The following is a 22,755-nucleotide window of genomic DNA, read 5'->3' as shown; positions in this document are numbered from 1 at the left end:
CTATGCCCAGGTCTAAGCACTTCACATGTATTAACTGGTATAAAACTCAACAGCCTATAGTTAGGCTCTACTATCACTATTTTTCTAGATGTGGAAACTGATCAGAGTGAGTGAGGTTAAATAATTTGTCCAAGGGACAAGTGGCAGAGCTGGGAAAAAACCCAAGATATATGACTTTGGGGGTCTATCATCTTCACCTACCTTTTTTTTGTGTGGTACGTGGGCCTCTCACTGTTGTGGCCTCTCCCGTTGCAAAGCACAGGCTCCGGACGCGCAGGCTCAGCGGCCATGGCTCACGGGCCCAGCCACTCCGCAGCACGTGGGATCTTCCTGGACCGGGGCACGAACCCATGTCCGCTGCATCGGCAGGCGGACTCTCAACCACTGTGCCACCAGGGAAGCCCTTCACCTACCTTTTGAAGGTTCTTTTCTGAAAGTGAGACAGCAGTGGTGGGGTACAAAACTTGACAAGAGTGGAAGAGAAATAGATATTGGGAGTTCGGTAGGGGGTCCATTAGGAAAACAATAAAAGGATTGTTGAGCAGCAGTGAAGACCTGGAAGCAACTAAGCAGAGAGGCTTCATGGTGGACTCCATAAATTGGTTAGACCACTTGACCTTCTGTGGTAACAGCAGGAAAGAAACATAGCTGAGGTAAGCCAAGCGTGTGGGTTGCTGGGGCAGGTAGAGTGGAGAGGCCAAGAACGCAAGCCAACATGGTAACACATTTGAAACAGTTGAGCCAGCAACCCAGGAGCAAGTTCATGAATTATTAGAATAGACTCAGGGACCCAGGAACTAGAGGTCATGATGACAAGAGAGAAACGATTCAGGAGAAATATAATATAGGGAGATATGAAAAAAGAGGGGAATTCAGTGTTCAAAATCTAGGTAATGGAGTTAGGGAATTATCTAGTGGAATAAGGGCCATCTGAGGCAGGAATGAGTAGAAGCTGAAATCACCTCCACCGACCCTTCCTAAACCCCAGATTACCTATATTGATGCTACAAATTCCCACAAGCCAAGACAAAATTTCATTCCACAATTAATGAGAAGGCTTAAAAAATACAATAGTCCCAGTGGGAGATAATTCACGATTATCTGTGATGTGATGAGATGATTTGTGTTGTGTCCTTAAGCAAGTTTGTGTTGTGTCCTTAAGCAAGTTTTTAAGTTCCTCCCCTAGAGCTGGTTTCGACATTAAGAACCCTCATAGGTACTAAGTTGGGAAGAAAGGGTCACTGAAGGAGGAGGTGGCTACTCACCTATCAGGTCTGCTTAATGTATCCCTGGTTGAGATTTTTGGAAAGTACCAACTACTCTACATAAAGCAAATGTTTTATGTAATGATCCATAAAATAAATAAAATGCTTTTGTAGATGTTCTCACAAGATGTCCCTTATTCACTGCTATTGGCAAATTCTGCCATAAGCCTTTAAGAGACACTGTACTTGTTTTTACTTGATTACTTACCAAATTCCTCATATTTATTACTACTGAGGTCAGGAAAAACAATTCCTTTAGTTGCAGCAAGGGGAGCTAAGGGCAAATCATCTTTAAGAGTTATGAAACATAATGGGTGAATGGATAAATGAAATGTGGTATATACACATAATGGAATATTATTCAGTCTTAAAAAGGCAGGAAATTCTGATACATGCTGCAACACAGAGGAACCTCGAAAACATTGTACTCGATGAAATAAGCCAGACACAAAAGGACAAATATTGTATGATTCCATGTATATGAAGTACCTAGAATAGTCAAATTCATAGAGACAGAAAGTAGAATGGTGGTTGCCCAGGAGCTGAAGGGAGGGGTAATGGGGAGTTACTGTTTGATGGGTATAGAGTTTCAGTCTGGGATGACGGAAAAATTCTGAAGACGGATACTGGTGGTGGTCACATAACAATGTGAAAGTACTTAATGCCACCAAATTGTATACTTAAGAATGGTTAAAATGGTAAATTTTATGTTATGTATATTTTACTACAATAAAAAAAAGTTATGAAAAATGGAATAAGATTGCAGGTGGAAGCTATCACAGATGAGAAAGCAACCATGTATCTAGGACAGTTTAGGTACAAATAGATCTGTAAAGGGAAGCAGGATGGACAGGATGGGCAAAATAATCCCTGAGTATTCCCCCAACTGACCTACAAAGTGAATTTCCCAGATGAACTGCTATACAGCTAGCCAACTGCAGCAGGGACCGTAGCTTTTGACCGCCCTGCTTCCAGGGATAGAATTAGAACAGGGCCTTAGGAATTACTAAGATAGGGATGTGCTTCTAATAAGCCATCAATGCTTCTGTTAGGGACAAATACTTTGAGGTCAGGAACCTTGTCTGATTCTTTGCAGCCCAGACTCCCAAAAGGTATCTGGCCCCTAGAAGGTATTTAGTACATAGCTATTGAACATAGATGAAATTTGATTTGGTTTATAAAATGGAGAATAGGTAATGTCTTTTTGAGAGTGCTATATTTGATGGGAATGAAATAATAGTACATAAACACACTGATACAAAGATAAGGCATTATTCTTAATACAAACAGGACAAATGAGGCTTGGAAATCTCCCTGCATGTCACAGTTTATTTGCCATGATCTAATTTCTTAGTGAGTTAAAGGTAATTTCCACTGAAGAAACAGGAAGCTCTGATTTACTTTTTTCTTCTTAGTCACCTTGGGAAAAGTGGGGAATGGGGCTTTTTTGACTATCAGGTTACTCAACTCTTAAGAGGATGTAACAAAGGATGAACAAAGTGATTTACTATTCAGAAGGACGTGGGGTTTACTTAGAATAAAAAACACCCTAGAAAAAAAGAGTCACTTGTTTCTTTTAGTGATTTTTCTGGCTCTAAACCCCTTCAGTTTTGGATGGGTTCGTGTGCAGGAGGAACTCTAAGGTAAGGCATTGAGAGCCTCGCAGATCTTCCCTGGTAGGTCACATCCAGCTACTCTAATCACATTGGACAATACATTTAATTATCCAATAAATTTTATTATCCATGTTTTATATATCTGCTTCCTACAGATGAGTATCATTTAAGTCTATGATACACTGAGAACAGTCAAGAATTGTTTCTTGAATTTATGATTTAAGAAGCTATATTTAAAAATTAAGACTTGTGTTTATGTGACTATAATTATAAGGAAAATTAGAAACCGAACAGCTGGATATTTATAAAAACGAATATTTCAGGAAAGGATTTAAAGTTAGAAGCCCTTTCCAACTCTTTTGTAAACCAGAGAACATACAATTATTTTAAGAAGGATTTCATTTTTACCCAGCAGCATTCTAGATTTTGTCAAAGGAAAAACATTCAGAAATCTTAAGACTTTTACTTCCTTGAATTTTAGATGGATTGACTTTCAGAATTTTTCTAATCAACATTACGTGAAATCCTCTAGCTGATAAAAGGCCAAATGTTTACATTCTTCTCAAGAGGTTGAATGAATTTTTATGCATTGACCCAGAATGGGATTCCAGTATTTGCCATACTGAACAGCAAGGAATAATTAATTTTCACCATCCATGTACTGTACAAATATGAAGTTAAAATAGAATTTTCACTGACGGTTAACACTGTAGATTCCATGTTATGATTAATTCCAAGAACACTGCATCTTCAGTGGGAAGTGTACTTCTCAGTTGTAACAACATCCTCAGAGACTTTTCAGTTTGTCTTTACCTTGCTCTTTTTGACTGCAAAGTGCAAAAGATTCTCGAACAAATTGCCTGCACATAGGGCACTGCTGAAAATACTTAACACAGCCATCACACAAGCACGTGTGTCTACATGGCAAGAGCACCCAGTTCACGGTCCCATTCTGGCAAACCACGCAGTCCTTGCTATTCTCTTCTGGAGGCTCCATTTCACTTTCAGATAGTCCAGCCTTTTCCAGCAAACTTTGGTCTGTGTTTTTTTCCTCTGGAGAGGAACTGCTGGAGGGAGTGGAATTATTATTTGCCGACATGAAAAGTTGCTGAAAATCAAAGAAACAAACGTAAAGATATTACAAATGACAATTACACTTCAAATCCGGGGGTCATAAGACGTGCTAAAAATTTATGAGCTAGCAAATTCAATAACAAATAATAGCTAACTTCTATGATAACTAACTGAAAAATATTATCTCTTTATAGATAGTCATTCTTTGAAACTCTGCAAACAAAAAAGACAGAGGATAAAAAGACTAGAGGGTACAACTTACCTTAAGATCATGAAATTGACCTTGAGCCAGGAGTAAATATTGATACAATATTCTACAGGAGAGTTTATAAGTCTTATCAGGAATATGAATTACTGACACCATGGAAATCTAAGATAAAAATTGAACACCAGTCAGTACATACCTCCTTATATTATTTCACAGATATGTGAAAAATACTTCTCAGATAAAAATAAGAGGTTGATAAATTAGAAAACTTACAATAAGTTCCTTAAATCACAGTCACAAAAGAGGACCCAGTTACATATTTTTGCCCGAATTATTTTATTTATACGCAAATTTACAAATTCAATGTCATTTCAGCAAAAATAGCAATTAGTTTTTATACAGCTGTATAAGTTGACTAAAATTTTCATATGTAAAAATAAAATATAAGAACAGCTAGGAAAGGGGCTTCCCTGGTGGCGCAGTGGTTAAGAATCCTCCTGCTAATGCGGGACACGGGTTCGAGCCCTGGTCCAGGAAGATCCCACATGCCACAGAGCAGCTAAGCCCATGCACCACAACTACTGAGCCCGCGAGCCACAACTACTGAGCCTGCGCTCTAGAGCTCATGAGCCACAACTACTGAGCCTGCACACCACAACTACTGCAGCCCATGCACCTAGAGACTGTGCTCCGCAACAAGAGAAGCCACCGCGATGAAAAGCCCGCGCACCGCAACGAAGAGTAGCCCCTGCTCGTTTCAACTAGAGAAAGCCCATGTGGAGCAACAAAGACCCAATGCAGCCAAAAATGAATAAATAAATTAAAAAAAAAAAAGAATAGCTAGGGAAATATTGAAAAGAAAGCTATGAGAGGGACTAAGCTCAGTCAGATATTAAAGCATACTACAAAGCCTCTAAAATCAAAACAGTGTGGTACTGGCACATGAATAGACAGATGGATGGAACAGAATAAACAGTCCAGAAACAGACATAACTATATATACAAATATGACAAAGGTAGCATCTCAAATCACTAAACAAAGAGAGCCTGCTTAATAATAAAAAGTATTGGGGCAACTGGATAGCTGTTTGGAAAAAATATAAAATTAGATGCATTCTTCATTCCATACATAAGAATAAACTCCAAAAGCATAAGAAATCTAATTGTGAAAAATAAAACTATACAAGTACTAGAAAAAACATGTGAATTTCTTTTTAGTTTCAGTGTAGAAAAAGACTTTCGAACTATGACCCAAACCCAGAGGCAGATAAATTTGACAAACCTAACTACATAAAATTATAAAATTTGCATGACAAAAAGCACTATAAGCAAAGTCAAAAGACATATGACAAGCTGAAATATATATTCACAACATATATCACAGACTAGGGGTTAATATCTCTAATTTATAAAGAACTTTTAAAAATTGAAGAAAAAGTGAATAAAAATCCTATAGAGAAATGGGCAAAAGACATGAACAGATAATATACAAAAAGATAAAAACATGGTCCTGGGCTTCCCTGGTGGCGCAGTGGTTGGGGGGTCTGCCTGCCGATGCAGGGGGCACGGGTTCGTGCCCCGGTCCGGGGGGGTCCCGCGTGCCGAGGGGCAGCTGGGCCCGTGGGCCGTGGCCGCTGGGCCTGCGCGTCCCGGGCCTGTGCTCCGCGGCGGGAGGGGCCGCGGCGGTGAGAGGCCCGCGTACTGTAAAAAAAAACAAAAAAAAAAACCCCAAAAAACCAAAGAGAAACAAACAAATAAAACATGGTCCTTAGCCATATTAAAAGATGTTCAATTTCACTCACAATATGATAAATGCAAATTAAAACTTGACTGAGATATAATTTCTTTCTCATCAGGTTAACAAAAATTGAAAAGCTTGTCAGTACACTCTATGGAGAAATCATCACTCTCATATACTGCTGGTGGAAATGTGTTTAAAAAAAAAAAAAAAAAACAACTCCAAAGGTACAGTTCCAATGGAGGGGAATTTGGCAGTATGTAACAGAAAGAAATGTATTTACTTAGCCTTCAACCACATAACCTCAACAATGTTAAAATACGGACACACAGGTTATTCAGTGCAAGATTATCTGTTATTGCAGAATACTGGAAACTACCTGAATGTCCAACCACAGGAGATTGGCTGAATAACTGTCATACATGGATACCCTACATACAATAAAGTGCTAGGCAGCTGTAAGTGAAAAAAGCAATAACATGTATAGTATATATAGGGTGCTACCTTTTGTGTAAGAAAGAAGGAAAAATAAGAAGAAACAGAAAGATATCTATATTTTCTTATCATTTACAATAAGAAACATAGGAAGGATAAACCAGAAAACAATGAACTTGATTATCTGTACAAGAATTGGGGTGTATGAGAATGGGGGTAAGGGATGAAAGCAACATCTGAGTATACCACTTTATATAGTTTTTCGACTTTTGAGAGAACTAATCTGAGTAATTTATGGACACAGTTTTTGACTATAAATCTTCAGTTTGGGGCAGGAAATAAGGAAAGGGCAGTTTGAGGACCAAAATAATCATATTCAGTAATGACTTATAAACCACTGGGGGAAAAAGGAATTCATGAGGCCATGAGGATAACAAATAGATAAACAAAGAGGTAAATCGGAGGACTCTTGCTTGTAATAGAATGCTGAGGGCTGACTGGAGGGCTGGAGTTGGAAAATAATCTTTTTTTTTTTTTTTTTTTTTTTTTTTGTGGTACGCGGGCCTCTCACTGTTGTGGCCTCTCCCGTTGCGGAGCACAGGCTCCAGATGCGCAGGCTCAGCGGCCATGGCTCACGGGCCCAGCCGCTCCGTGGCATGTGGGATCTTCCCGGACCGGGGCACAAACCCATATCCCCTGCATCAGCAGGCGGACTCTCAACCACTGCGCCACCAGGGAAGCCCTGGAAAATAATCATTTTGCAACCATCATGGTAAAGATGAAATCTGGTAAGAATCATTAATGGATTATTAAATCCAGGGGGAAATTTTACTGAAGAACAGGATATTTGTATGGTCTTAAAGTGCCTCCCCACACACTGCTTATTACTTGCAAGGGAGGGAAAAAAAAGGAAACAGTGGAAAATTGGATAACACCTTGACTGAGAGATCAAAATTTACATGACCAATGAGGGAAAAGAACCTCCCATCCTTCTACAGGCGATGCCCTGAAACGCACACATCATCACCTGCGTGGTACACTGGCTGAGAATGCTCAACTCCAGGCTAATCATGATGAAACATCAGACAAAATGAGAAATGTTCTATTTTACAAAAACAGTGTGTGCATGTGACTCTATTCTTCAAAAAATGCTAATGTCATAAAAGACAAAAGAAAAGCTATGGAAATGTTTCAGATTAAAGGAGGTTAAAGATACATGACAAATACAACATCTGACTCTAGACTAGAATCTGTACTGGAGGGGAAAACATGTTGTAAAGAATACTGTTAGACAGACTGACAAATTGGAATATATATTATAATAGATTAGATAAAATATTATATCAATGTTAGATTTATAAAGTAGATAACCATATTGTAGTTATACAAGATAATATCCCCATTATTAGGAAAACACACTGAAGTATTTGGGTGTAAAGAATCATCATGTATACAACTTATTCTCAATTCATTAAAAATATATATATACACATACACCCATAAATATATATGTGGGCAAATAGTGAAAATGGTGCAAATGTTAATAATTAACAATAGGAGATCAGGGTAAAGAGTATATGGATGTTCTTCTACTTTTTTATTTTTGCAAGTTTTTGAAATTATGTCCATAAAGAAAGTTAAAAAACAACAACAACCCTATTATGGTTGTAAACATACAATATCCTTTATAGCCTTATAAGGATTTATTAATTTGGCAGTGACTTCAGAGGCTTTTAATACTAAATCAAAATGACAGGATTGGTAAAAGATAGTAATGTTATCACCTACTACTAACAATCCTGCCATTTAATTTAACATTAAAAGCCTCTGAAGCTACTATCATGCTAGGTATGAATATATATATAGTTGTAGATTTACATTTGATATGGAAAAGATGTTTAAAACATACTATTAAATGAAAGCAGATCCCAAAATAGTATGGACAATTTGATCCCATTTTTGTTTTAAAATTACATACATAAAGGTCTAGAAAGATACAAATATTCACAGTGGTTATCTTTGGATGATAGAATACAGGTGATTTTCCTTTTTTCCCTTTTGGCTTATCTAGATTTTCTACTTCTATTTCCTGCCACAAACATGTATCATTTGAGTAGTACAGAAAACAAACTAGTATAATTTAGTAAAAATGAAAAAAAAATTAAGTCAAGGTCTTGCAGTGACAATCCCTACTTTCCTTATCTACCTAAAATAACAAACTGGTTCCTAACTACACAATCTGAATGTAATTTATTACTGTTACAATAGGAGTGAGAGAGTTAAAAAATTTCTTTTTTAGATTTAGAATTTCTGACCCCAGATAAAATACTGAAAAACTAAATGCCCAATTTGCTTTTAAAATTAAGAACAGAGAACATTCATACAAAATATACTAATATGCTTTAGTGCCAGTGTTAGGCCCCACCTGAGAGAGAAGAGAGCAAGAAGCAAGGATTAACAGGAAAAAAAGAAGGGAACCTACTGATAAGAACAGAAGATACAGAGAAGGACCTAGGCAGGGAGGTGTATAGAAAGGACCTGAGAACCAGGTACTCTGTCTGACCTGTGGGAATAAGCCTCCCCCAACCACAGCCGGGCCAGTAGACTACATTCCAGTTGCATCAGGGACCTGAGAGCAAATCTTTCCCTGTTTAGAATGCCACTGAACTGTACACTGAAAAGTGGTTAAAATGGTCAACTTTATGTTATATGTATTTTACACCTCCCAACACCAAACACACACACACACTCTCTCTCTCTCTCTCTCTCTCTCTCACACACACACACACACACACACACACACACACTCCTTCTCTGTTTAGACTGAGGAGGAAAATTAGAAAATAAGGAAGAGTCTGAGTACTCACGTTGACAAAGTGCACCAGCAGCGAGAGGGAAAGGAACCACAGGGGAAGCTGAGAGGAAGGTGACAGATCTGACCCTTTCTGTTTCGAATGAAAGGAAAGAAGTAGGGGAGCTTAGAAGAGATGGGGGACACAGTGGTGAGAGAAGGGCTATCTTGCCCAGGTAGGCAGAGTGAAGGACGGAAAGGTTGGACATATCAAACACCAACTTAATAGGTCTTATTTATCTTCAGTTGAAAAGAGTGGGAGGGCCAAAGGGAGGGAGACGGGAGACAACCAGAAGAGCTCTCCTATGGACTATTCAGGAGCTTGGCTGTGAGGCTCTATGTGGCTCACTAACATTGCTTGGTATAATTTTTTTTTTTCACTTATCAAATTTACTGAGCACCTATTGTGTTTCAGGCACTCTGTTAGGTTCTGGAAATACACTGCTGTTAATATGACTTTTATTTGGAAAAAACAAACTGACTTCAGCTCAACGGAACTTCATTTGATAAAATTAACCCCGCTCCCCAAAAAACTACAGAGGCATAACTTATTGAGCAGGGTCTGGATCTCCCAATTAGGGTGTGCACCTTCCAAAGCTCAATGTGTGCTGGTTTTGGTGAGATACTCCTGTTAAAAACAAAGCATACTGCCACAGGACTACAAAGGCTCAGAATGGAGCCCTGGTTCCATCTCTTATTTCCTGAATGCCTGGGAGTTTTCTTTAGTCTCTTTCAGTGTCTATAAGACAGATGCCCTAACACACAAACTTGTTGGAAGGAATAAATATGTTAATGGTAGCGAATGTACTTTATATATTACAAAGTGTCATAAAAATGTTACCATATCTTTATTCATCAACATATCTATTTCATGCACTTCAGAAAAGTAGTAAATTGTGTATAAAGCCATTCTTATCATGATAGGATTTCACCAAAAGTTTATTTCACGTACAAGCTTCTACCATACTTATAGGAATGTCAGGCTCAGGACCTTTTAGACCTCTAACATGCTTTTATCTTCCTGATTGGGATAAACTACCAGACTAAAGAAATAATTAGCACATAATGAGAAAAGGAGATTACAATAATTACTGAAAATATAGGGACCAAACACATATAAGATGTAGGTGCAGCAGGGGCTATGATGGAACCAAGATGACTGCAAGCATGCAAAGAAAAGAGTGGATACTGTCTTAAAATCAAGCCCTTCAGATCATTACAATGCTTATTTATTCAGTGCTAAAAATGCTAGGAATAAACATGCTTCCTAACAGACCTTTTTCTATGTGGCAAAAATGACAGAATATAGGATAATGAAATTAATGTAATTCAACTCTTCCATTTTCTAAATAAAATCATATTCTTGCAATCCATATGGAAAAAAACAAGTCATGCTCTGAAGGAGCATTACACATATAAAACGCATACAAGTGTACTTCCCATGTATTCATTTTCCAAAAAAAATATGTGTCCAGGCCAAATGTATATCCTCAGAAATTAAAATAAACCTTTTTCTATTTCACCAAATAATTAAGACCCATCATCCAAATCACTTAAAAGTCAGTGTTTCCAGAATTTTAAAATTACTTACAATATCATAAATTTCTCGGTTATCTTCATCAGCTAGGGTCAACAGTGCTACTAATGGATAGCGAGATCTGGGCACTGTACCAAAGTCTTCAATTTTAGTATCTTTTGGTAACTGGCAATATATTTCTTCTTTGCTGTCCTTTTTAATACTTTTTGAGGATGTAAAGAGAAATTGCCACTATAAACAAAAATACAATAATACCAAAGGGGATAAATAATAACTTAGCGACACTGTTTTATCCATAAAAAGTCTAATGTCTAAAATTTTCATGTGCTAATGGATATATCAGATAAAAGGATACAAATACTGCTCTTGATAGAGATATTCACTATACAGAGCATCTTCTAATGCTTGAGGAGTGTTTATTCGGAAGCAATAAAAGTGCTTCTGCAGAGCTTCATATAATTTTTGAACACTGCACCCCCAGTAGCAAGTAAGGAGGCTATCTTCAAGGCAATCTGTTGTCAAAGTTATGCCAGCTGTGGAAAACAAACGAGACAAAGAGAAGAAAATTACCTAATGCTATTTCTACTACAATTATACATAGCCAGTAACAAAAGCTTCCTTTTGGATGCTGGCCAGGCTGACGGCAGTTAAAGGAACTCGTTAAAGGGTATGTGCCTATAAATGAAGGAAATGGTCTCTAAAACAAAAGATATAAAAACTTCAATGTCTACACAGTTTTGAAGCGCTGTCAGTAAACTCTAATTTACATTATTTTATATTTATTCTTGGAAGTTATAAAGTTTTTTTTTGATGACTTCAAGACTCTTCCCACATAAATTTAAAAAACTGAAATAACAGTTCACTATTGATAACCTACCACTCTAATAGTGTATATAATCCTAACTACACGAAGTAATAGAGCTGTCTCTAAAAGTGGATGCATATAACCCATGCGGTCCAGAAGATGACCAGTGGAGTAGGAAAAATATTAAAAAGAAATTGAGCCTTACTAACGTTAACATACTCATTGACAACACTGATATATTCTTGTCACACAGTTAATGTCCCATGTAATATGCAAAATATCCTAAGGAAGGAGTGGAGATTCCAAAACATGGAGGGTTTAATAGTGATGCCCTCATTGGTTTGTTTGCTTTCAGCATAATAAAATATATTACAATTTAAGTAAACCTGATTAAGTGGATATATAAGTTATAAGTGGACATTCAAATTATCTTATATAGTTATGCCTATTTACCTAACACTTACATAGGACTTACTATGTGCCACCTATATGATTTTTTCCCTTGCTCATTGCAGTTGTAGCAATATTAAGTTCAAGGGCAGTAGCATCCAATGTCTCATATTGCTGGCAGTGCAAGCTGCAACATCTAGTGCTCAGTGGCCATGGCATACTTACCAGAGCAAAAGGGCATGGTTTTGGTCACTGTTCCTGGCTGAACAGCCTTGGTCTCTGATTCTGGCTCTCCAAACCTACTGTCAATTCTGTAAGCTACTCAATGTCCTTGGAGTCATTTCTGTTGTTTGCAAATAGGAATTTTTATTGATACATTATGTATGTTTTAAAAGGTGATCAAGAGTATGAGTTGGAAGGCGATACACAAACACAAGCAGATGCTCTACAGCAGGGGTCCCCAACCCCGGGCCGCGGACGGGCAGCGATCTGCTGTAGCCTGTTAGGAACCAGGCCGCACAGCCGGAGATGAGCAGCAGGCAAGAGACAGAAGCTTCATCTGCCGCTCCCCATCACTCGCGTTACCACCTGAGCCATCCCCCCAACCCTGCCCCATGGAAAAATTGTCTTCCATGAAACGGGTCCCCGGTGCCAAAAAGGTTGGGGACCGCTGCTCTACAGGGCACCAAAAATTGACCTTTTCACTTTTCTTCTCACTATTCAGTAGTATGTACACAGAGTCTCAGATTCTGAACATGTACAGTAGCAGCAACATAGAGCAATTTCTAATCATTATTAAGCAAAAATCTTAATTGGCAGGAATTTCACATAGGTAATTGGAACAGAATTTGATTTCAAATTTTTAAATAATGCCCAACATTGGGTATTAATTCAAGAATGGAAAATTCAGTTAGTTATTTTTCTTGATTAACTATTGAATAGCTGAAGAGGAACACTCTATTAATACAAATTTTATATATATATGTGTATATGTATACATATATATTAAAATCACACATACTTTCCTCTATGTCACTAAAGAACCACAAAACATGAGGAAAGGAAAAAAAGTTGGACGTAGACAGGACAGGAAAAAATATAAAAGGCATATAAAAAAGTAGAAAAGAAAAAACAAGGAACCCAGAAAATGATTCCTTAATATTATTGTATTACTGGCAAAAATGCAAAAAAGTGTGAAAAGATCTATGTTTAGAGCACTAGTTATATCAAAATGCTGGAACCCACCCAAATATCTATCAATAAGGCATTAAATGAATAAAATATTGAATACTTTATTTTTGTTTAACATTTTTATTAGAGAATAACTGCTTTACAATGGTGTGTTAGTTTCTGCTTTATAACAAAGTGAATCAGCTATACATATACATATATCCCCATATATCCTTCCTCTTGCATCTCCCTCCCACCCTCCCTATCCCACCCCTCTAGGTGGTCACAAAGTACCGAGCTGATCTCCCTGTGCTATGTGGCTGCTTCCCACTAGCTAGCTATTTTACATTTGGTAGTGTATATATATCAATGCTACTCTCTCACTTCGTCCCAGTTTACCCCTCCCCTTCCCCATGTCCTCAAGTCCATTATCTACATCTGCACCTTTATTCCTGTCCTGCCCCTAGGTTCTTCAGAACCTTTTTTTTTTTTTAAGATTCCATATCTATGTGTTAGCATACGGTATTTGTTTTTCTCTTTCTGACTTCACTCTGTATGACAGACTCTAGGTCCATCCACCTCACTACTAATAACTCAATTTCATTTCTTTTTATGGCTGAGTAATATTCCATTGTATATATGTACATCATCTTCTTTATCCATTCATCTGTCGATGGATGCTTAGGTTGCTTCCATGTCCTGGCTATTGGAAATAGAGCTGCAATGAACTTTGTGGTACATGACTCTTTTTGAATTGTGGTTTTCTCAGGGTATATGCCCAGTAGTGGGATTGCTACGTCGTATGGTAGTCCTATTTTTAGTTTCTTAAGGAACCTCCGTACTGTTCTCCATAGTGGCTGTATCAATTTACATTCCCACTAACAGTGCAAGACGGTTCCCTTTTCTCCACACCCTTTCCAGCATTTACTATTTGTAGATTTTTTGATGATGGCCATTCTGGAATACTTTATAATGAAGTACTGTAACTCTTAAAAGAGTTACAAGAATTAAAAGAGTTAAAAGAGTTAAAAGAATTGAGCCATATCAAAATATCTACATGTACTATCGTGGAACAATCTTCAGAATATATTGTTAAATGAAAAATGCAAGGTGGAGGGAAGTACATATAGTATGTTACTGTTTATCTCACAGGAGAGAATATCTATATATATGGGTCTACTTACACTAAAAAAAGAATGGAAGGATAAACATTAAAATATATATATAAAAACTCAACTTACAGAACATAGAAACCTACCCAGTGTGTTTGCTTTGTAAGAAGAATCAGAGTTACAGTGATTCAGAGTTGCATACAAGACTTGTGTACAGACTTTGTACATCTGACTACAACAGGGAGTGTCAGAGTATACTCACCACTGGATATTACTCATACTTCAACATAATATGTCTCTGACATTAATAAGTTAACAAAAAGAACTACAGAATCTATAAAATTCTACTCCCTACAATCTTTCATAAACTTTTCCATTAATAGACTGACAAGAGAATGTCTCCCTTTAGTTCTTCCCACTTCTTTGCAAATAGAATTCCCATTCTTACATTTTCTTAATCTTCTATAATTCAGTGTGGACACAATGGCATCTTAGATCTGTTGATCTAACAGATCAATAACAGATCATTAACAATACTGGGACACAGCCATAAACCAGAAAATTCAGAAGCCAAATTAGGCGAGGCATCATGGATGTGACTTCTCTCAACCTGCCCTTACGTGCCGAGCTGTAATAGCCAAGTAAAGCACAGCACAAGAGATAGCCTTGCAAAAAACTGGGGAAGAAAAGGACTACAGTCAAATGAGTTGAGCCGTTCAAAAAGGAGAAACCCTAGGGCAGAAAAGCCACAAACCTTGAAGAAGAAGCCCTGAGAAAGAAGAACTATATACAAGGAGATCATGCATGAGGATAATAAAACCGGAGTGAGTACTGGGAGCTGAAAATTTTAGGGTGTAGGAAAGAGAGGTTCACAAATTCCTCCAAAAATGCTATGTGTGTCATCTTGCACAAGGGAGCTATTTACAAAAGGACAGCAGAATTCCTGAACCACCACGGTTCTGCACATTTTAATCAGGAATGTTTTCTAAACAAGTTAGTTTTCTCTGTCCTATCTTGAAATTTGTTCTTCCTAAGTGCAAAATGTCAGAATGAACCCCTTATCTACCACTGGGGCAAATAAAGGTCCTTAGTTCCCTTTAAGTCAATTCAACTCAACTAATATATCCTGAGTACTTACTTTCTTTTTTTTTATAAATTTATTTATTTTGTTTATTTATTTGGCTGTGTGGGGTATTCGTTGCTGTGCACAGGCTTTCTCTAGTTGCGGCGAGCGGGGGCTAGTCTTCATTGCAGTGCGCGGGCTTCTCACTGCGGTAGCTTCTCTTGTTGCAGAGCACGGGCTCTAGGCATGCGGGCTTCAGTAGTTGTGGCACTTGGGCTCAGTAGTTGTGGCTCGTGGGCTCTAGAGCACAGGCTCAGTAGTTGTGGCGCACAGGCTTAGGTGCTCCGCGCCATGTTAGATCTTCCCAGACCAGGGCTCGAACCTGTGTCCCCTGCATTAGCAGGCAGATTCTTTTTTTTCTTTTTGTTGTTTTGTTTTTTGTTTTTGTTTTTCAGCAGTTTTATTATGATGTGCTTATAATGATTTTCTTTGTATTTATTCTACTTGGGGTTTGTAGTGTTTCTTGAGTCTGTGGCATCAGATCCTTTATCTGTTTTGGAAAATTCTTGGTTATTGTATTACTTTTACAACATTCTCTCTCAGCTTTCCTTCTGTAACTAATGGTGTGTGTGTGTATGTGTGTGTGTGTGTGTGTGTGTAATGCTCTTTTTTTATCATTATTCCTGAAGTATAGTTCTTCAGAAATCCCTAACAAAAATCATCTGATACTTGTCAAATTCTCTATTCTTTGGAAGAATGGGACTCAGTATTTTGGTTCCACCTGTCCTCAGAAATTTCAAAAGCTCTGTTCAACTTCTCAGCTTCTCAGCTACTGTTTTCTGCTCAGCTTCTCAGTCTCTTAATTGCTCAATTATAAACAAAGAAAAATACCAAGTGTCAGGCTAATGGCAGGTGGACTCTTAACCACTGAGCCAACAGCGGAGTCCCTGAGTACTTACTTTTAATGTCGTAAAAGCTTCTACCCTGGGGACATGGAAGCATCATAAACCCACATACATTAAATAACAACAAAGCAATCCCAACAACCCACGCCTAGTAAACAGAGCTAAACAACTAATATTATAACTGATTCTCTGCTTTATTTTCAAGTAAATCAGGTCTCCAGATGTTCACCCTTCCTCCTCTATGTGCCAGGCATCTTAGGTACAGCAGTGAAAATAAAGACTTGCATTTTTAAACTACCTATCTACACATCAAATGAAATAAACTTTTACAATCTCACAATTATTGCTCAGAATATTATTTCAATGTTCTGGTTACACACCTTTAATAACATCTGCCATTCCACAGTTTAAACAAATGAATTTTATTCTACTGAGTATAATTCCCAGCAAAACGTTCTTCTTATTTCCCCACAGAACATAGATAAATGACATGCATTGCAAAACTACAATGAGGTACCACCTCACATCAGTCAGAATGGGCATCATTAAAAAGTCTACAAATAACAAATGCTAGAGAGTGTATAGAGAAAAGGGAACCCTCTTACACTGTTGGTGGGAATGTAAGTTGCTGCAAGCACCATGGAAAACAGTATGGAGGTTCCTCAGAAAACTAAAAACAGAATTACCATATGATCCAGCAATCCCACTCTTGGGCATATATCCAGACAAACCTATAATTCAAAAAGATACACGCACCCTTATGTTCACAGCAGCACTATTCACAATAGCTAAGACATGGAAACAACCTAAATGTCCATCAACAGATGAATGGATAACGAAGATGTACATATATACAACGGAATACCACTCAGCCATAAAAAAGAACGAAATAATGCCATTTGCAGCAACATGGATGGACCTAGAGATTATGATACTAAGTAAAGTAAGTCAGAAAGAGAAAGACAAATACCATATGATATCACTTATATGTTTAATCTAAAATACAACACAAATGAACCTATCAATGAAACAGAAACAGAATCACGGACATAGAGAACAGACTGGTGATTGCCAAGGGGGAGGGGGTTGGGGGAGGGGTGGAGTGGGAGGTTGCGGTTAGCAGATGTAAGCTTTTATACATAGAATGGATAAACCTACTGTGTAGCACAGAGAACTATATTCAATATCCTATGATAAACCATAATGGAAAAAATATTTTTAAAAATGTATATATATGTATAACTGAATCACCTTGCTGTACAGCAGTAATTAATACAACATGGTAAATCAACTATACTTCAATTAAAAAAAGAGGGACTTCCATGGTGGCGTAGTGGTTAAGAATCTGCCTGCCAATGCAGGGGACACGGGTTCAATCCCTGGTCTGGGAAGATCCCACATGCCGCGGAGCAACTAAGCCACAAGCCACAACTACTGAGCCCACGTGCTGCAACTACTGAAGCCCTCACGCTTCGAGCCCGCGCTCCGCAACAAGAGAAGCCACCACAAAGAGTAGCCCCCGCTCGCCGCAACGAGAGAAAGTCCACGCGCAGCAACGAAGACCCAACACAGCCAAAAATAACTAAATAAAATAAACAAATTTTTTAAAAAAGAATGATATGCATTAGTATTTGAAAAATTAAAATACTTCAGTAAGCATGCTACAAGTCTGCACACTTAAAATTTTTTTCACGTACTTCAGTAATGCTACTGTTAGCATCTAGTGTGTTGGACATAGCAGAGAGGTCTTCTACTTACTGGGTATCTTTTCATTTGCTTCTAACATTTACAGGGTGGGCTCTATTTGAGACTTTCTGCATGAAAGACAGACTGATGGATTTCCTCACACATTCTAGCTCACAAGTGTCCTGTATTTGTTTCCTCATGATGTAACAGTTCTTCTTTTTCAGTGTTTCCAGGCTTGTGGAACTGTGCTGCAGGAAGGACAGCTTTGTGCTGGTGGATTTTTTTTTATTGGCAGTCCTGCTCAAGAGCCAGATGTAATATTATAGCAGGTCTAAGTACGTGTCCATAGAGGTTAGCGATCAGGAAACCACCACAGTTCTGCACATCTTAATCAGGCATGTTTTCTAAACAAGTTAGTTTTCTCTGTCCTATCTTGAAATTTGTTATTCCTAAGTGCAAAATGTCAGAATGAACCGCTTATCCACCATGAGGGGGAAAAGAGGTCCTTAGTTCCCTTTAAGTCATAGGGTAATCATAAAATATTGATAGGTAATGAATAAGAGAATGAAATTTTGTACTTTTTCAACATAAATTAAGATTTACTTAAGGTTGGACTTCCCTGGTGGCACAGTGGTTAAGAATCCGCCTGCCAATGCAGGGGACACGGGTTCAAGCCCTGGTCTGGGAAGATCCCGTATGCCGTGGAGCAACTAAGCCCGTGTGCCACAACTACTGAGCCTGTGTGTCACAACTCTGAAGCCTGCACGCCTAGAGCTCATGCTCCGCAGGAAGAGAAGCCACAGCAATGAGAGGCCTGTGCACCACAACGAAGAGTAGCCCCCACTCACTGCAACTAGAGAAAGCCCCCTCACAGCAATGAAGACCCAACGCAGCCAAAAATAAAAAACAAATAAATGAATTAATTAATTTACTTAAGGTTGATAATCCCTGTTGACTATGTACACTGATGACAACTGATTCTAGAAGTTAGAGGCTAGAAGATGACTTAGACAAGAAGGTCACAGGGGCCAAGGGAGAGGATGTCAAGAAGGAAGGCCTGGCTAACTCTGCTAAACACTGCAGAGAGAGCACTAACTCAGGCTGGAAATGCGTCCCCTGGATTTTACGACTGGGGGGGACCAGAGGTGGGGGCTGAAGCGGTAATTAGTGACCTTGGAGAAGGCCATCTCAGTACAGGGATACAGGCAAAAATCAGACTGCAATCATCTCAGGCATAAAAGGGAACGAGCTAAGAGGAGAAGGCAAACGCAAACCACTTTTAAGAAGCTTGGCTGCACCATAAAAAGAAACGAAATTGAGCTATTTGTAATGAGGTGGATAGACCTAGAGTCTGTCATACAGAGTGAAGTAAGTCAGAAAGAAAAAGACAAATACCGTATGCTAACACATATATATGGAATTTAAGAAAAAAAAATGTCATAAAGAACCTAGGGGTAAGACAGGAATAAAGACACAGACCTACTGGAGAACCGACTTGAGGATATGGGGAGGGGGAAGGGTGAGCTGTGACAGGGTGAGAGAGAGGCATGGACGTATATACACTAACAAACGTAAGGCAGATAGCTAGTGGGAAGCAGCCGCATGGCACAGGGAGATCAGCTCGGTGCTTTGTGACCACCTGGGGGGGTGGGATAGGGAGGGTGGGAGGGAGACGCAAGAGGGAAGAGATACGGGAACATATGTATATGTATAGCTGATTCACTTTGTTATAAAGCAGAAACTAGCACACCATTGTAAAGCAATTATACTCCAATAAAGATGTTAAAAAAAAAAGAAGCCTGGCTGCAAAGGGAGGAAGAGAAAGAGGACAGTGGCTAGAATAAGATGACAAGTTGAAGAAGTTTGGGGTTGTTTGTTTAGAAGGTACCAGAAATGTGAGCAAGTGTGAAAAATGATAGGGTCTTAGCCCAGAAATCCTTGTAGAGCTACAGAACTGTGTGGAGAACTGCCTACTCTATATCTCTACTCAACTGTCACAGAAGCATTTCAAAGTCCACAATTTCAAAACTGAATTCATTACCTTTCTTCCAAAACCTGTTGCTCCTCCTGCACTCCTTACCTTGGCAATAGGATCTGTCTATGGAGGACCCACGCAAAGAACTTGAATTTTCCTTGACTCTTCTCTCTTACCTGTCCCACCCTATGTTTTATACATAACAAACTACTTATTGTTTCCCTAATGTATTATTCTGTTTATATCTCATTGCTGTGCTCGTGCTTCTCTCTCTACCTAGAATTTCTCCCAATCCCCAAAGATAAACACCTACTTATCTCAAAACTCTACTCACCAAAAAAAAAGGGGGGCAGGAGAAAAATAAGACAGAGAGAGACACACACACAGCACGCTCCTCTTTACGAAGCTTTTCCTGTATATGCTTCCCCAAACTTAACCCTTTTCCTTCTTTTACTCCAGTGGTTCCTAGATGATCTTGCAGACAATTTACTTCCCCAAGTACAGAAATAAACAACCACCATTTATTATTACCATTTAATACCAAAATACCATAATTTCAGATGAACAGATGGCTGTTCTTCAGAAGGGTAGCAACCTTACATTAGCTATACTTATACTACACTGCCTTACTTTTCTCACTGCACTGAAGAACAATGAAAATGGCACAGTGTCCTAACAGACTTCTCTTATTAACACCTGTGATACTTTATTTTTCTCATACAAATGCTTCTATTTACTAGGTGATAAGCTCCTTAGGAGCAAGGTTTGTGAATTATTAGTCTTTGTATCTCTGGTATGTAGCATAGCTCCTGAAACAGAATAGGGGCTCAATAAATGCTTGTTAAGTCTGAGGAAGAGAAAGCAGTAGAGAAAGAAAATTAAAGGGCTAAGCAGTAGAGAAAGAAAATTAAAGGGCTAATTAAAGGGCTACAGAAAGAGAGAAAAATCTTTGGAAAATAGCCACCAACTTGTAATTGAAGCTGAAGGTGGACTGGTGATCTCTAAGCCAAAAGGATTCTTGACTTGTCTCATTTGCTTTTTGAAAACTCTTGTGCTGAACTGGGTCTCTTCCGAATTTCTCAGAATTACTGGAACATCCCAACCAAACCTGAAGAAAGGTAAAAATAAAATAAGACATAATTTTAATAAATATTGAAACTTTATATGTAAAGAATGTTGTGCTTTATTAGTTATTCCTCTTAACATAAGTATCAGAAAAATAGATTCAGTTACTCAAAATTTTACATCATATTGCAGAATTAATCCAAAACTAAGAGATATTAGAGGTCCCATAGAATTGCAATATATTGTTTGGCTGGCTGAATCAACATACCCTTGAAAACAGAGAGTTCTACTGTTAATTATTGTTGATTACAAAGGAGTGCCATGATTATAGATAAAATGAACCTAATGCAGTAGCAAAAAGATAGAATTATTGAATTTTTTAAATGAAATGAAAAGCAAATACATATTTAATGTACAGACTATTTGATATTATTTATGGGACAAGAGAACTTTTAAACACCAAATATAGCCCTTCATTAATATAACATATTCTCTACTTTTAAATTTCATGTAAAAATGTGATAATGAACAGACTTAGAGGGAAAATGGAAGGGATAAACTCAATTCCTTATAAAAGTAGAAAGCAGCTGAGTTTACTCAGTTTAAACAAAACAACTTAAAATGAAAACACATTAGTTAAACCAGGGGACTTTAGGTTAAGATAGCACAGTTAGATTCATACTTTAACGCACTCTTTTCTCTCCACACACTTAGCAGAGATAGATGAAAAAAAATAAAAAGAGAAATCAGAAGGACAGCACTGAAATGAGTAAACAAACAGCAGGTGTGTTTAAACAAAGCAATAGTACTGCTCAGCAATGAGAGGGAGTAAATTATTACCACAACCACATGGCTAAATCTCAAAAACAACATACTGTGCAAAAGAAGCCTTACATAAAAGAGTACATGCTCTATGACCCCACAATAGGAAATTCTAGAGCAAGCAAAACTAATTTATGGTAGAAATAAAATACAGAACAATGGTTCTTCTAGGGGTGCAGGAGTATGGACTGACTGGGAAAGGGCACAAAGAAACTTTCTCTGGTGATGGTAATGTTCTTACCTTGACTGAGGTTTGAGTTGTATAGATGATGTGTTGGTAACACTTAAGATTTGTACATTTCACTGTATATAAATCTTACTTCAAAAGAAAAAAAAATAACTACAAAGAAAAATATTCAACTCTAGCTAAAAATATGCAATGCTTTAGTACTTACGGATAAAGAGTATAACTTACTTCGAAGTAATCAAGAAATTAACATGGATTGATGGGTAGATAGAGGAATTGATGGATGGACAGATATGTAATAAAGACATTATAGTGTAATGTTGATTGTAGAACTTAAGTGATGGGCATATGTGTGTTCACTATGTAATTCTTTTAAGTTTTCTGTATGTTTGAAAATTTTAATAATAAATTGTAATAAAAAAGAGACAGGTGGGTTAAAAGACAAATCTTTATGGATCTGAAAAGGAAAAGAAATACAAAGTAATGAGTGAGGCTGATGCCATGGTTTGATGGGTTCTGAGTTTGGCAGCAGGCAGTGGCAACTAAGCCTTCACAGGGTAAGAGGTCTTACAGGTTGTCCACTCAAGACAAGGGCCACAGCCAGGTTCACAACTTGAATCCAGGAGCTGGGTTAGGCTTATATCAATATGGGACAGAACTTTCATTATAAGACCTACTCCCTGATGAGAAGGTCTAGAAATCTGGTTAAACAGCAAGGATGAGGACAAAGGAGTGGGGCAGGGGACTTCCACTAAAATTTAGGTTGCAAACTAAAATTTCAAAACATATGAATAAATCTAATGCCAAGAGAAAGCCAATAAAATTTCACTCTAAATGACTTTAATTTTATA

The 22,755-nt window shown here is 38.0% G+C and overlaps 1 protein-coding gene across 1 annotated transcript in view; it reads right to left on the bottom strand.

The window, feature by feature from the left end:
- Positions 1-3,450: 3,450 nt before the first annotated feature.
- The window catches only part of CGRRF1 (cell growth regulator with ring finger domain 1), a 29,993-nt gene continuing 10,688 nt past the window's right edge, over positions 3,451-22,755 (bottom strand). The window contains exons 2-6 of the mRNA XM_007445974.1: positions 20,799-20,938; positions 11,080-11,257; positions 10,779-10,926; positions 4,218-4,325; positions 3,451-3,989 (exon numbers count right to left, since the gene is read on the bottom strand). Coding sequence (XP_007446036.1) covers positions 3,669-3,989; positions 4,218-4,325; positions 10,779-10,926; positions 11,080-11,257; positions 20,799-20,938 — 895 coding nt within the window. The 3' untranslated portion in view covers positions 3,451-3,668. The remainder of the gene's footprint in view (positions 3,990-4,217; positions 4,326-10,778; positions 10,927-11,079; positions 11,258-20,798; positions 20,939-22,755) is intronic.

Source organism: Lipotes vexillifer, unplaced genomic scaffold (genome assembly GCF_000442215.2).
Source record: "Lipotes vexillifer unplaced genomic scaffold, Lipotes_vexillifer_v1.1 scaffold43, whole genome shotgun sequence".
Taxonomy (NCBI): Eukaryota; Metazoa; Chordata; class Mammalia; order Artiodactyla; family Lipotidae; genus Lipotes; species Lipotes vexillifer.
This window is presented reverse-complemented; position numbering and strand designations above follow the sequence as displayed.